Source organism: Crocuta crocuta, unplaced genomic scaffold, assembly GCF_008692635.1.
Source record: "Crocuta crocuta isolate KB4526 unplaced genomic scaffold, BGI_CrCroc_1.0 scaffold20, whole genome shotgun sequence".
NCBI classification, from domain to species: domain Eukaryota; kingdom Metazoa; phylum Chordata; class Mammalia; order Carnivora; family Hyaenidae; genus Crocuta; species Crocuta crocuta.
Window position 1 is genome coordinate 1,936,277 of NW_027527932.1, and position 15,610 is coordinate 1,951,886.

At 44.0% G+C, this 15,610-nt stretch overlaps 1 protein-coding gene across 1 annotated transcript in view; it reads right to left on the reverse strand.

Moving 5' to 3' along the window:
• Window positions 1-1,352: 1,352 nt before the first annotated feature.
• Window positions 1,353-15,610, reverse strand: part of MTFR1 (mitochondrial fission regulator 1) — a 62,473-nt gene continuing 48,215 nt past the window's right edge. Inside the window, exons 5-9 of the mRNA XM_077751827.1 lie at window positions 6,159-6,395; window positions 5,387-5,731; window positions 4,451-4,645; window positions 3,610-3,778; window positions 1,353-2,797 (exon numbers count right to left, since the gene is read on the reverse strand). Of these exons, the coding sequence (XP_077607953.1) occupies window positions 2,729-2,797; window positions 3,610-3,778; window positions 4,451-4,645; window positions 5,387-5,731; window positions 6,159-6,395 (1,015 nt within the window). The 3' untranslated portion in view covers window positions 1,353-2,728. The remainder of the gene's footprint in view (window positions 2,798-3,609; window positions 3,779-4,450; window positions 4,646-5,386; window positions 5,732-6,158; window positions 6,396-15,610) is intronic.

A 15,610-nucleotide genomic window follows, 5' to 3' on the forward strand; every position in this document is an offset into this window, starting at 1 on the left:
TTGCTGCAGTCTGCACGACCGAGACGGAGGGGGGCAATCACCAGTGCTCCAGCCGGAGTCGCCCCCCCACCCCCCGTTCCTCACCATTTATCTGAGGCTGTGAGGTTGGTAAATGGGTCTCCTTCATTCATAGGCTAGATGCTATTTATTCTTAAAATGTTTTAATGTTTTGTTTATTTCTGAGACAGTGTGAGCAGGGGAGGGTCAGAGAGAGAGGGAGATACAGAATCTGGAACAGGCTCCAGGCTCTGAGCTGGCAGCACAGAGCCCAACACGGGGCTCGAACCCACAAACCGTGAGGTCATGACCTGAGCCGAAGTCAGACACTTAACCGACTGAGCCCCCCAGGCGCCCTAGATGCACTTTAAACCACTGGTGTTTTTGCTCTGCCCCAGGGCGTGCAAGTCTGCATCCCCTCGCCTCCAGGATACCCTTCCCTATGCGGTCTGTTGTGCTGGGGGTGGACTTCCTGTCATTACTCTCTCCTTCCTCCACGTGGTCCCATGATCCTTTGTTGTTCAGAAGCTGTCCAATCAGCCCCCGGTTTGCTTTCTATGTGGATTCTAGTTCAACGAGCTCGGCACCCTGGACGACCTCCCAAAAATTTAAACTCGTATTTGCCAGATTCTATCCCACAAAGAAAACTTTTAATTTTGGAGACCTTGTCAGAAGAATGGTTTTCTCCAAAGTATGTGTTTCTGTAGTTGTTACCTCGTGTTGTCGTCTTCACCAGCGACGCACACTCGGGAATTTAATACATCGAGGACCGGATCCTGTACAGAAGGCTCTGTGGCCGGAGAGACAACCAGAACTAAAGACTAAATTCTGCTCCGCCCCCAAGCGGTGCAGGGACGGAGGCGGGACATTAGCAGAAAGCAGCCTCCTGGAAAGTACAGTGACCTCATGTAAAATGATGTAAGGAGTCACATACTTCGCTCTCTACCACTCACAGAATCCATTCAAAAATCATGATTTTATTTGATCTCGGCAGTGTCTGGAGTGGAGAATGATTCCCGTTTTACAAACAGGTATGAGCTGTATAACTCGCACGCGCAGTGCCCTCTGACTCCTATTCAGTAGTGTATACAGTCGGTGCCTGGACTTGTCAAATCCTAGGAGACCAATCAGAGCAGCCCCTTCGCCTCTGAGCTTCAGCTCTCAAGTATGAAATGTAACTATTCTCATCACCTTCACTCCGGCTACTGTGTTCAGTGGGAGAAACTGAATGACGGTGAATAAGTGGCAACAGATGTCCGCTCTAAGAATGCAGAAAACAGAGTATTCTAAAGAAGTTACATGTACAATATCAGAGACTCTGACCCATTAAAATAGTGACAGACAGGCTCTTATGGTCCAAGGAAAATACAAATTTGCTTTATTTCAAAATAGTAACTTCCTTCAATTGGAGCACTGGCCAAAATTCAATACTGATACAAATATAAATTTCTTAAGAGGTCAAAATACATAATTCAGACAAATTTTCTGAATTTCTTTTAAAGGTGGAATTTTTAAATCGTATGAAACAGTAGAAACAATGTAAAGCCACAGTTCCATTTTAAGCTGAGTAACATTTCCTAATATTGAGAACATTGCACATATTTTCAATAACTTAAATGTCTACTCTTCCCATCTCCATTTCTTTTTACTAGATTTAAATAAATCCCCATATTTACTCATGGCAGGAGACCGCGCTAACCATAGCTGAGTTTCACAGAAATACAGAGGCCCAGAAAGCGCCATCAGGCACGCGCACGTGGCCGTACGGCGGCCCGCGGAAGCACCGCTCCAGAAGGGCGCCTCTCCACCCTCTGGTAGCACCTAAGGTTTGCTGCACGACGTGACTCAGCAGAACAGCAACTGGGACAGTGATAAACAACTTACAGGAAATTCTTTCGCCTACTCAGTGTTTCATTATAAAGCTACGACATCTGACCAATATGAAAAAGTCCTAAAACTCCATTATGCTACCATTTCCAGTACATAGTAACTTAGCAAGAAGCCCTCTGTATGAGGCCTTTATGAAACTGGAAACACAAAAGATGGTACACGGTGCTTCTCACCTGTTACACGTTTGATTCGGTAATTTGATTTGTCTGAAAGCTGCACCCTCTCTCTCAGCACTGGATAAGCACTGACGGGAAGCAGCTTTCGTGGTCTTTGACCTTCCTTTAAACGAAAGCATTACAGGATTTTCAGCAGCGATCATCATCTGGTTCCTACTTGCGCCCCCATCTCTAAGGAAATGTGAGAGGGAGTCTAAGGTAAAAGTCCTGTTCAAGGCAACAAGGTTCCTAAATGTCTCACTCCAGCAACGTGTGCTATGCCCTGTTCCAGCGCCGAGTGATCAAGGGTCACCGACCACCTCACCGACATCATCATTCCATTTTATGTACTATTTTATACCCAAAGATATGCATATAAAACATCTGCACGGATAAATTAGTGTTAAGAATTAAAACCTCACATCTACAATGTCCTTTTCTTCTGAAGTCTATATAATTACTTTTAAGACTAGAAACCTTTAAACATCCTGGCTACTGATTAAAAACATGTTACGGAAAACTTCAGAACCTTCTCACAAAAAGAAACAGAGTGCTTTTTTATTAGACTTAAAGGAGACCACTGAATACTACATTCAGGCGTTTACTAACCAGTGTGGATTTCCAGTAGCCAAAGAGTCCTAACAAGCCAACGGCTGGAACAAGGAGGGTTTTTCCTCAGCTCACCATTAGGAAGTTGAAACATTTTCAAGCAAAGCCTTCATTTTTCCTGTAGACTTCAACATGTGTGGCCCAAACTACAAAAGAAACAAAGTATAAATAAAGACAGCGGCTCAGGTAACAGTAATGACACGCCCCCGTCCTCAGCACGGATCACAGGTCGGGCGTGTTCTGCGTAAAAACCCAAGCACCTAGATGATCCTAAAACCTTCACGAATTGACAAATTGTTGTAAACGTCACACAGCAACAGAATGAAACGCAGCAAAGAGGTAACCAGATTACTTCCTAGGAAAGAAAACTATAATCATCTTAGGACCGTGAGCTTTAGGCCATTCTTACTTGTCTGACTAAAAGAATGAGGTACAAAGCTTCTTTTTTTCAGTGTCTAAAGTTTCTGAGATGCTAGAATTTCTCAGCTACCTGATTCTCCGGGCTAGTTAGGCACATATCCCACAGGACAGTAAAGCTAACGTAAAAATTAATATCTGAAAGTTCCCATGATCTGCTCGATCTCCACCTAGGACCTGACGCATCTCGCAAGACCCAGGTCAATTCTCACCCTCTCCAGGCGACTTTCCGGGACTCCAAGGGAAAATAATCTCCCTTTACTTTGAATTTCTCAATCACCGAAATTTTATTATAGTGAATTTATAAGCTTCATCGTGCGTATGTATAAACAAAACACAGCACGAACAATTTAACACTGCAGATGCTACGTAGTGAAGCCAGGGGTGGCTTCTGCTTCCTTTTTTATGTTCTTCCATAACCTCCTTGCGGAGAGGGGCTCATTCCTGCGGAGGCCGCAGCCGAAGGCCTTACAAGATGCAGGGTCTCAGCAGCGGGGTCGCTACCACGCTGCACCAGGAGACAGTGTGGCCTGGTACTCACCAGCACTGGCTCCGAGGTGGCCTCTCGTTCAGACTTTGGAATTCCTTTTTCAGCTTCCCCTGGACTATCACTTCGGTATCGAAAGGCAAACTTCCTCTTCAGAGCCTCTGCTATCAGGGCGGCAGGGTCAGCAGCGTCCACCGGCCTGGGCTTCGGCTCCTGCTCGGACCTTGGAGAAATTAACAGAAACCGAGGGGACTTTCAATGTGCCGACCGCCCTCCGATGCACCGCTCGGCATCACCGGCCCCCGGTAGGTGCCTGACACGCGGAGAGATGCGAGACAGAAACCCGACACGTGAGGCTCAGCAAGAGAACACGACGATGCCCAGAGAAGAGCCGCTCCGTTCTACTCAAGAGCGTCGTCGTCGGNGACTGGACAGAAACAGTAAAGACGTCACACCAGGGCTTTACGTGCAGTAGAAACACCTGAAAATGTCTGCTAGCTTCTTAGTTATCTAGGAGACACTGGGGCTCATCTTTTTTAAACTAAAAACTGGAACTATTCACGGTAATCAGGTTATAAAACAAAGCTCTGGGGCGCCTGGGGGGCTCAGTCGGTTGAGCGTCCGACGTCGGCTCAGGTCACCATCTCGCGGTTCCTGGGTTCGAGCCCCGCGTCAGGCTCTGTGCTGACGGCCTGGAGCCTGGAGCCTCTGCTGCGGATTCGGTGTCTCCCTCTCTGCCCCGCCCCTGCTGGCGCTCGCGCTATCTGTCTCTCTCAAAAGTAAACACTTAAAAAAAGTAATAAAAATAAAGCAAAATTCTCAAGAAGCCTAGTACTTTATTTTACAAGACATAAAAAAGCAAAGGAAGTATGAACTAAGGTAAATGTGTCCTCACCGTTTTACTGAGCGGAGTTTTACGCTGCTCATATCTCTGAGGATCTCTAGCATATTTGGCATATCTGGCTTCTGGGGACTGTTCTTAACCAGCGTCTTTCCAGCACAGGCTTTTCTCTCTCTTCGCTCTTTTATCAGCTCGATGGCAGATACACTTTGGTGAAGCCCTGGTGGGGGGAGGGGCGGGGGAGNAAAATCCATTCAGTCTTGATGGTAACAGGCAAGTAACTTTTAGCAGCGAAATTATGTTGCGGACTCTTACATACCTGAAATCAAGACGCTTAAAACAAACAAACTCCGTTATGTAAGAAAAGGAAGTTTCAGTTACTTGGTTAGAATCTTAAGTGCCTGCACCTAATCCCAAACGTGCCAGCCAGACCCCCGCGCAGTCTGCAGCCGCTTTTACAGGGGAAGTGTGTGCTACATAAACCCCTTCAATAGTCTGACGGTTCAGGACTATACTAACGATTTGAAAAAACGGATAAATTTGTGGTTCACCTTAAGAATTTTTACATAAAGGACTTATTAAGCATTACAAGTTTTAGATGTATTACTCAACAAATTTCTGAAAGAGAAAGAAAGGGGTTATACTTAATTTCCAAAACGTGAAGTAACCAAGCGTTAGAGTGGCTACGAAGTAAGGACCTAACAACCCATCCTTCTGCGTGACTAGAACAGCTGTCCGCTGGTTGGACTGTACTGATTGGGGGGCTCGATGAAACAGTTCTACTCAAGGGATTTTCACTATAAATAAAACATCTAACATAAATCTCCAATTTATCTACTCCCAGCACTTTTCCTAGTCTGCCAGAAGAGGGAGGTAAAGCAAAGGAGAAATGCCGATTTAGAAGTTGAAAGAAAAAAATAAAAGTTAAAAGAAAAGGCAGGACTTCTGGTTTTTAAAGTCACATGCAAATTTCCTTTAAGTAACAGTCACTTCCCAAGCACTGGGTGCCGAAGGCGTTCGCCCCCGGCCGTCCCCGCCGTCCCCAGGCTGCTGGAGGTTTCCGTGCTGGGTGACACTGAACTCTGGGCGCAGGAGAGGCCCAGGGGCAGAGGACGGTGCTCCTCCTTAACCTTCGGAGCGGGCGGAGTCTGAGTCTGGCCAGGACTCCGCACGAACACGAGGTTAACGGGCCAGGGCTTCCAGCTACGGTTTCCCCTCCAGGGTAACCGTGCGCACGAGTAAGGGGAACAGGCGCGGGCCAGGGGTCTCAGGACCCGAATCAGCGTCCACTCCGGGCCGGAGGAAGACGCGTGACTGCGAAGGAGCTGCCTCGTGCTGAAGCATCTTACAGAATGTGCACACTTACTCCCAGAGTGACTCGAAGATAGGATTACTGTTACCCATTTCAGAGCAGGAAACGGAGCCAGCAAGGCCAAGGTCGTGCACCCAACCCTGCCAGCACCGGGGTGAGAGGGCTCCACGGCTGAGAAATCTGGTGCCACTGTCCCAAGGTTTCCCGGTGCGTCCGTACGGGCACTCATTCAACCGTACGCCTTTCGGTATTTTCCAAATTCATCCTTTCTGACAGCACCAAGACTGTTTAACAAAACCCACCTGGGCCTGGCTGGGTGCTGCCCCGACTGGGGAGAGGGCGGCCCTCTGGTTTTCTAACAAGCCCATGAATGCTACTTGCTGATACGTTTTAAAAGCAGTGCCATCTCCTCACTCCCAGCCCAGCGGTGAAAGCAAGTGTAGGATTTACAGACCTGCAGTGAGACTTTGCTGCTCTTGCAGGGTCACAATCTTGGCAATCTGAGCCCTGAGGGCAGCGAGTTCATTTTCAAGGGCACAGATCTTCTGCAGTGCTTCCTCACTGGCCAGCGCGGTCTTCCGCGGAGGCTCTTCTGGAGACGGGTGTGGTGAGGAAAGCTCCCTGCCCGGCCGCTTCTCCGACAAACGCAGGCCATCCTGAAGGGGCTGCCCTGATCTGACCTCTGTCCTGCAACACAACAGAAGGCTGGCTGTCACAGGCTTCGCGAGGAACACGGAAAGTCCTCGCTGCCCGTTAGTCAGAACACAGGAGCCGAGAAACACTCTTCCTAGAAGTTTCAAAACAGCAAAGCACCAGTCAACCTGATGTGGGTACAGACCAACGCAGGGTTCTCACTGCCGCCGCTCTTCGTCTCTGTAAGACGCACAAGCCCACGCTCTCAGGAGGCATCAGATTCAGCGTTTTCGATAATTCATGTTTTGGTTTGAACGAAGGTAAAATAACTTCAACCTCACTGAGCATGAAGCCTGCGTGGGATTTCCTCTCCCCCTCGCTGCCCCTCCCCTGCTCACTCAGGGCCCTCTCTCTCCCTTTATCAAAAATAAACTTTATTTTAAAAAATGGCAAACTAATTACTGGTTACATTTGACAACAAAGTCAAATCAGTACCACATTAGCCTTTCGCCAGGGCCTTGGCCTCCACAAACGATACGGGCCAAACACAGCGGCAGAAACTGAAGAGGCGGGAGAAGAAGGCACTGGACCCACGCAGTGAACTGCGCACAGTGTCTCGTTCTCTCCTGACGTAAAGGTCTTACTACGCACTTCTCCACAGTTTCGCATGTTAAGTCTTTTGAGGCTGAGAATAAAATTCACATGTCTCTTCAACTGTCAATTATACGCTTCGCTACAGCCCCCTATTTCCTCCACTTAGGGTTCCGGGCCTGCAAGCCCCTTTCCAGCTTTACTGAGGGAAAACTGACAGCCGGACTTGCGAGCGGCGCACAGCACGGCGACCTGAGCACACACTGAAATAATCGCCACGATCAACCTGACGGACACACCCCCGTTCCCCTCAGTTTCGCGTGCTCGTGGCCGAGTTCTGCAGGCGAGACGGAGGCAGGCGTGGGAGGCACGCAGGAAGGCTGCTCAAGAGGGGAGGCTCCGCGAGGAAGCCCTTCCGCCTGCACCTCCACCCGGTGTCTCCTCCTGAGCCTGGGGTACAGGCGACGGCTGCGCCTGAGAGCCACACAACGAAACGCTGCCCTGAACGTGGCAGCCCGCGCGTGACGGCAGGGCCTGGCTGGGTCCCCGGGGACACTGTGCAGCCACGGTCAGCGGTGGCTTCCACGGTGTGTCGCTCGCTATCTGCTCCAGAGGTTTCTGACTTGAGAGAAACAAACCCCCATCTGGTGGAAGTCACCATTCTGGGGGCCACTCCGCTAAACGTAGCTGAAACTAATCCTGTTAGAAAACCACCATCGAACTCCATTTTGATTTCTACTTTAACTGGACTCTGGGATTTTATTTTTGCTTGAGAGCTGTTACAGTTCTTCATTCTACCTTATGTTCTAAATGAAGGCGTTCTTGGGGGGCCCGGGTAGCTCGGTCAGTTAACTGACTGATCGTGACCTGAGCCGAAATCAAGGTTCTCTGCTGACACACTCTCTGCCACTCCCCCACTTGCTCTCTCTCAAAATAAATAACTTAAAAAAAAAAAAAAAACACCCAAAAAGATAGATGAAGGAATTCTTGGAACTTTAACTTTTAGTATTCACTGAATTCTGTTGTTTTCATCTAATTTTGCTTATGCTCTATTAATTTATTATATAAAGAGGATGCTTGTAAATTGTTTACCTGAATATTATTTTTTTTAAACTATCCAGGACTGACCGTGTTTTTTTGGGTTTTTTATTATTTATTTAGAGAGAGCGCAAGAGAGCAGAGGAGGGAAATAGAGAGAGGGGGACAGAATCTCAAGCAGGCTCCACACTGTCAGCACAGAGCCTGAGGCGGAGCTCAGACCCACAAACCATGGCATCGTGACCTGAACTGAAATCAAGAGTCGGACGCTTAACTGACTGAGACACCCAGGTGCCCTTAATTGTAATACGACTAAAGACAAATATTTGGAGAATAAATGCCCCAGTTGTTACTTAGCCTTGGCTTAGCTGGCAAGAAACTTTAACCTTCTGTCAGGAACAGTACCTATGTTCTGATTAAACAGACTAATATGCTCTTTCAAAGATTATATAAGTTACAGATTAGATGCATGAGCTCTAATCACCGGGAATAAAGAAAATTATTTTAGTAAGACATTGAAATTTTCAAAAATCACTGTGGCTTTCTGTTGATACCACAGGCTAAATTCTGATTTCTACTTATCTTTCATAGGGTAGATCAAATAATTTTGTTAAACAGCTCCATACATAAATACACAGGGTTACAAGGATAGAAATTAATCTACTGAATGAAGTTGTTGTTTGGGGGTACATTTACATGGAGGAATTATTTTAATATCAATACAATGTCCAGGATTCTCATTTAACTTGTTTCAACTATATTCCTGATTACATAGTTTTTAATAAAAAAGAGCATGATAATGAATTTTTTCAAAACTATTCCTTGAAAGAACTAGGCAAACTGCTGACAGGTAAGATAGTGGTACTGACAGAATTCACCTGGACAAAATACAGAAATCTCAAATGTCGGGGCGCCTGGGGGGCTCAGTCGGTTAATCGTCCGACTTCGGCTCAGGTCATGATCTCACGGTTCATGGGTTCGAGCCCCACGTCGGGCTCTGTGCTGACAGCTCAGAGCCTGAAGCCTGTTTCGGATTCTGTGTCTCCCACTCTCTCTCTGACCCTCCACTGCTCGCATTCTGTCTGGCTCTCTCAAAAATAAATAAAACACTAAAAAAAATTTTTTTAATAAAAGACATCTCGAATGTAGAATTCAGGTATCATACTTGTTCAAAACAAGAGTGTAGAAAGATGGAAGAGTAGTAGTGACAGCCTGAGTTTTGAGGAAGGCGTGTTCTCAGGGAGAAAAGGAGAAAGGCGCTGCTCTGGGCGTCAAGGGGGGGGGCCTCTAAAGGGTGACACTCACTGCAAGTGGAACTGAGAATAGACGGGAAGAAACTCAGAGCCTGTGGATACTCCCCTCCATCCCCACATCTTCCATCTTCTATCAAAGATCAGCTTTGCTTTAATAAAATGAGCCTGAAAAATGAATATATTCATATCTGGGCGTGGAAGTGAGAATGATGATGCTTTGTTTTCCTATTATGTATGAGTGCAAACGTTTCATCAAGTCGATACTATAACAGCAAATAAAGTAAAATTTTGGATAGCAGAATATTTAGTGCTACTACTCAAAAATGACATTATAATACTGTTTATTCAAGAACTAGTGGTGGGCGCCTGGGTGGCTCAGCTGTCTACGCAGCAGACTCACGGTTTTGGCTCCGGTCATGATCTCACAGTTCGTTAGGATTGAGCCCCACGTCAGGCTCTGCACGGACAGTGTGGAGCCTGCTTCAGATTCTCTCCCTCCCCCTCTCTCTGCCCTTCTCCCTGTTTGTGCACGCTCTCTCTTTCTCTATCAAAAATAAACATTAAAAAAAGAAGGAGAAGAACTAGTGGTTACTTTTTTTTTTTTTTAAGTTTTATTTAAGTAATCTCTACACCCAACCTGCGTCTCAAATTCATGACCCCGAGAATAAGTCACACGCCCTTCCGACTGAGCCAGCCAGGTGCCTCACTAGTGGCCACTTCAGTAGAGAATATATTCCCCCACAGGAATCCACCCCAAAAACCAAGAGCACACTTTACACACTGTATGTTAGTCAATTTGACAATAAATTATATTAAAAAAAAAAAATCTTGGCAGATAAAATAAGAGAGAGAATATATTCTCACCTCAAATTCCCCTATCCATCTCAGGATCCAAAAGTATTAAATTGTAAGTTTGTCTTTAAATGTTATCATTCAAGTAAGGCAAAGTTCAAATCCCATGAACATTTACTCTTCAATACCCAGAATTAGACCAAGACAATATGCAATTTGGATTAAGAGATCAAATCAACTAAAAGTCCTGTTGGAACAGGTTACTTTCTTTAAAATATTTTCTTGTCAAAATAAACTGTAAGAGCGAATGAATGAATGTTAAACAGCAACTACAATGTTGAAAAAGAGAATTAAGTTATTAGTACATCTCCCCGTAACTCCTAGAGATGAATTTTCCCATTTCTGATTTTCCATCTACTGAAAATTATGGACAAAGCCTTATTATTAATCTTGAAAATCAGTGTGCCAGAATAAAAGAAAAAAGTCTAGGCCTTTAGCAAAATGATTTAAAAGTAACAGTGTCAGATGATCTGTATTTTATGTCTATCCTATTTTTATAAATTTGATGATACAGAGTTTGCATTTTCTTATGTGAAATACTGTTAACAGTATTCACAAAGTTCAAACAAAGTAATTATAGGAAATGTGGAGTTTAAATGTGGATTTTTAGAAGCTGAAGAAGGAGAGTAATCCTGAGGTCATCATGTCTTCTCAAAGACACAGGGTCTACGGCCATATCACCCTGAACATGCTGGATCTCGTCAGAGACAGAAAGACTGGACATTTACAGAAGCTTAAGAACCAAAAACAAAAACAACAAGTTCTCTGTAATATTCTTGTGTGTGCAAAATACTTACTTACATTTTATGAAATTCCCAGACACATCCCTTCCTTTAAAAATACACACACAGCCTTTTCCCACAGAAATTTCTACAAGACATTACACAGATCATTCTCAGAACCACTGTTTTGCCATTATTCAGAAGGCTATTAAAAGCTAGAATGCAGAGGCAGAATTAATCCAAATGAAGAGAAATGATCTTTTACAAAATCTGTATGTATAATTCTGAGATACTTTCAAGAAACAAAAGCAAAAGAAGGGGCGCCTGGGTGGCTTCGTCGGTTAAGCGTCCGACTTTCGCTCAGGTCATGATCTCGCGGTTCGTGGGTTCGAGCCCCGCGTCGGGCTCTGTGCTGACTGCCAGCCCAGAGCCTGGAACCTATTTCAGAGTCTGTATCTCCCTCTCTCTCTGACCCTCCCCTGCTCACGCTGTCTCTCTCTCTCTCTCAAAAGTAAACAAACTTCAACAACAACAACAAAAAACAAAGTGACAGATGAAAAGAAAAAAACCAAACTGCCTGGTGAAGGTACTAGTATTAATTCAAAATAAAGCAAAATTCCATCAACTCTCATTCTTCTACTTTGTCCTCTTTAATACACATGGTAAATTCACTACCTCACCAGTCTGACAATACGCTTTATCTGGTATATGAAAATGACAAGGCCTTCTCAAAACTCCCTTGCATGAAGAGCTGGGAAGATGATGAGATTTATTTTGTCAGCCTATTTATCAGGATATTGGCCACAGGAAAATACCGAGAATACCCTTCCCAACTATCTACATTATATACATCTACAACCTGTCAAATCAATGTAGAGCAATACAGCACCATACTACAAAAGAAAAAATCTGCCAGATTTCCCTGATCACGTGGCGCACATCCCTAACCCCGGAACTATGAGGCACTCCACTGCCGACCAACTTCCTGATTCTGGAGCACCACTCGAATTCAACTGGGTTTCCCGTTTCCTTTCCACGGTGTTCAAGTTCAGATCATCTCTACCTAGAGTACTTCCAGACACTCCTTCACAGACCCTTTAGGCAATTATTTTCAACATCGCAAACTAAATCCATTATGTCAATTCACTTAGTATCATCGCAATCCCCTTAATAATAGCTACCTCATGTCATATCCTCTGCAAACGCGGCATTTGCTCTACAAGTCCTTTAAGGCTTCTCATTCCAGGAAGATAAGGCAGACTAGTTTTCCCTATTCTTCCTCTTAACTAGAACTAAAACCCCAACACTATACATAAAACAAATGTCAGATGACTCTGAAAGGTGGGGAGACCAGACAGAATGGCTGGAACGGTGGGATCCGAAGGGATGACACAGGACTGGGTTTCCTGAGGGGTTTTTGCTTCATATATCTCAGCCTGGTTGCTGGAGTAATGGGTAAAACTCAAACATGTCAAAAAATGCAGGGGGCGGGGAGGGGGAAAAAAGCCCCAACAAAAGTCAGTTCTCCCAGCCAAAAAGGACCAGGAAGAGGGTCGGCTCCCAACATGGAGAACTTCTGTAAAGCACCGCAGACAGCGCGCTGGCCCCGCCTTCACCGCACGCGGCAAAGACGAACTCCCATCCTTATTCGGCTACAAAGAGGGGCCTCGCTCTGACGGCTGGGAGGAGGGGCTGACAAGGACCCCTCACCCCTTGTGGTGCAGTGGGGACAGCGTGGGGAGCCCCACGCTACACCCCGCCCGGCAGTGAGGGGGCTCGCAGACGTGCTGCTGGGAGCAGGGTCACAAGAGGCCTCGTGGGAAGCTGGAGCTCCCACCACTACCCGCCCTCGGGGGGGAATGGAGGCGGAGTGAAAAACCTGGATTTCTGCCCCCCCCCCCCCCNCTATTAGTGAAAAGTGGCTAAAAGAAAAGGTTTAGATCCAGAATCTCCTATGCCAAAAATACCTAAGTTTTAGTGAAAAATCACTCCTCATACCAAGAACCTGAAAGAACATAAACCGAATACAAAAAGTTAACAGATGCAAGCTCTGAGAAGACAGAGATGTTAAAAATTATCTGACATATTTGAAAGAGGCTATGGTGAGAGGCTTCAGGGAACAATTACCAGCACTCTTGAAAGAAATGAACAAATAAGTCTCAGCAAAGAAACAGAAAATATAAAGGAGAACCTCAAATGAAAAGTTTTGAACTAAAAAGTAAAATAACTGAAAAACACAGTGTATAGGATCAAAACAAGAATGGAGAAGACAGAGGAAAGGATCAGTGAATTCGGAAACGGAACAGAAATTATTCAATCTGAAAAACAAAAAGCAAACAGACTAGGAAAAAAAATGAATCGTCTCAGTAGCCTGTATGACTATAAAAGATATCACTTTTTTGTTATCAGGGTCCAGAATGAGAGGGGAAAGAGAGCCATGCTGAAAAGTACTTAAAGAAACAATAGCAGACAAGTTACTTAAAGAAAATACTTACAGAAATAATGACAAAAGACATAAACCTGAAGATTCAAAGAAACTAAGTAAACCCCAAACAGGATAAACCCAAAGATGGATTTCTTGTGTAAGAAACATCTTGCACAAACTTCTGAAAACCAAAGGCAAAGGAGAAAATTTCAAAGTACTCAGAGAAAGAATACTGTACCTATAGGGGAAAAACTCACTCAATGACAGGATTTCTCATCTGAAACCATGGAGGCTTGAAGACACGGCACATTTTTCAAGTGTTAAAAGAACAGAACTAATGGGGGTCTGGGTGGCTTGGTCAGGTAAGTGTCTGACTCTTGGTTTTGGCTCAGGTTGTGATCTCACAGTTGATGAGTCCAGGGCCCCACATCAGCTCCATGCTGTCAGCATGGAGTCTGCTTGGGATTCTTTCTCACGCTCTCTCAAAATAAATAAATAAACTTTAAAAAATAATAACAATTAAAAAAATAATAAAAGACTATGAACTCATAACCTCATGTCTAGCAAATACATGCATTTCCCTCAAAACTGGGGAAATCAAGAATTCTCAAATGAAAACAAAAAGCAAACAATTTACAACAAGCACACGTACACTAAAAGAATGGCTGACAGAGTTCTCCAAATATAAAGAAAGCAATAAAAAGAGAAACTGCATCAGGCAGGAAGAAAAACACAGCAAAAATGTGGGTAAATAGATTTATTTTCTCATCATGTGTTTCTAAATTATGCTTGATGTTTGAAGGATATATACTGATGCGATTCCAAATGTCTGTAGAGAAACTTTTTAAGAAAATTATACACAGGGAGGGTACTGGGGCACAAAGAAGTTCAACTGGCAAAATGACACCCCCAGTAAGGTGTGGGAAACTACAGGTACGCAGTGCGACGCCTCGATCAACCACGAAAGGGACTTCACAAAGAGAGACACTCAAAAACATAGATAAATCAAAAAGGAAATAAAAAGGATTAAGTCATCCACAGTAAAGTAGGAAAAAGAAAACAGAGAACGGGGGGGGGGAAGGGTAGACTTAAACTCTAATATATTAATAATTACATAAATGTAAATGATTTATATGCACCAAGTAAAAGACCAATTCGCAGAGTGGATTAAAAAATTATGATCCAACAATATGCTATCGGTAAGAAACTCACTTTAAACATAATGACATAGGCAGTGAAGAACAGAAAAAGATATATTATGCAAACATTAACAAAAAAGCAAACAAACAAAAAGTCATGACTATATTAATATTAAAGTAGACTTAAGACCAAAGAAAATTATCTGGGACAGAGTAGGACACTATATATTAGTGAAATGATAAGACATAATAATTCTAAATGTGTATGAACCAAACAGACTTCAAAATATGAAAACCAAAACCTATTAAAACAAAGAGAAATACACAAACCCATAAATATAGTTGGAGATCTCAACACCCCCTTTTCAACAGCTGTTAGAATAGACAATCAGGAAGGATGGAGAAAAATTCAACAATGGGACCTCTTTGACATTTTCAGGATATTCCATTCACAATAGAATACAATTTATTTTTTTTTTTAATGACCACAGAATATAAGCCAAAATGGTCCATATATCCAGGACCATTAAAATAACTCAACAAGTTGAAAAGAAGAAAAGTATATAGCATCTGTTCTCTGACCATAACAGAATCAAACCAGAACTCAATAATGCAAAGATAACAAAATTCCCAAATATTTGGAAACTGAACAAACTTCTAAATAATCCACAGATCAAAGAAGATACCTCAAGGGAAATAAAAAAATGTAGTGAACTGGATTTGTAAAAAACACAGTATATTGAAACATGCAGACTGCAGGCTAAAGCAGTGTTGAGGGGGAAATTTATAGCACTAAAAATGGTTTTACAGTAGTCTCCCCTTACCCATGGTGGGGGTCAATGCCAAGACTTCCGGTGGATGCCTGCAACTTTGGATGATCCTGAACACTATGTGTGCTGTGTTCCTGCCTACACCTACCTGTCGATAATAAAGTTTAAGTTACAAATTAGGCACAGTGAGATTAATGATAACTAATAATAAAACAGAGCAATTATAACAATCTACTGTTAAAAATTATGTGAATGTGTTTTCTCTCTAAATGTCTTACTGTACTACACTCATCCTTCTGTGACAACACATAACAAAATGCCTACATGATGAGATGAAGTGAGGTGAATGACATGGGCACCGTAACATAGAATTAGGTTAGTAGTGACCTTCTGACGATACGTCAGAAGGAGGATCATCTGCTTCTGGACTGCAGTTGATGGTGGGTAACTGAAATTGTGGAAAGAGAAACTGCAGATAA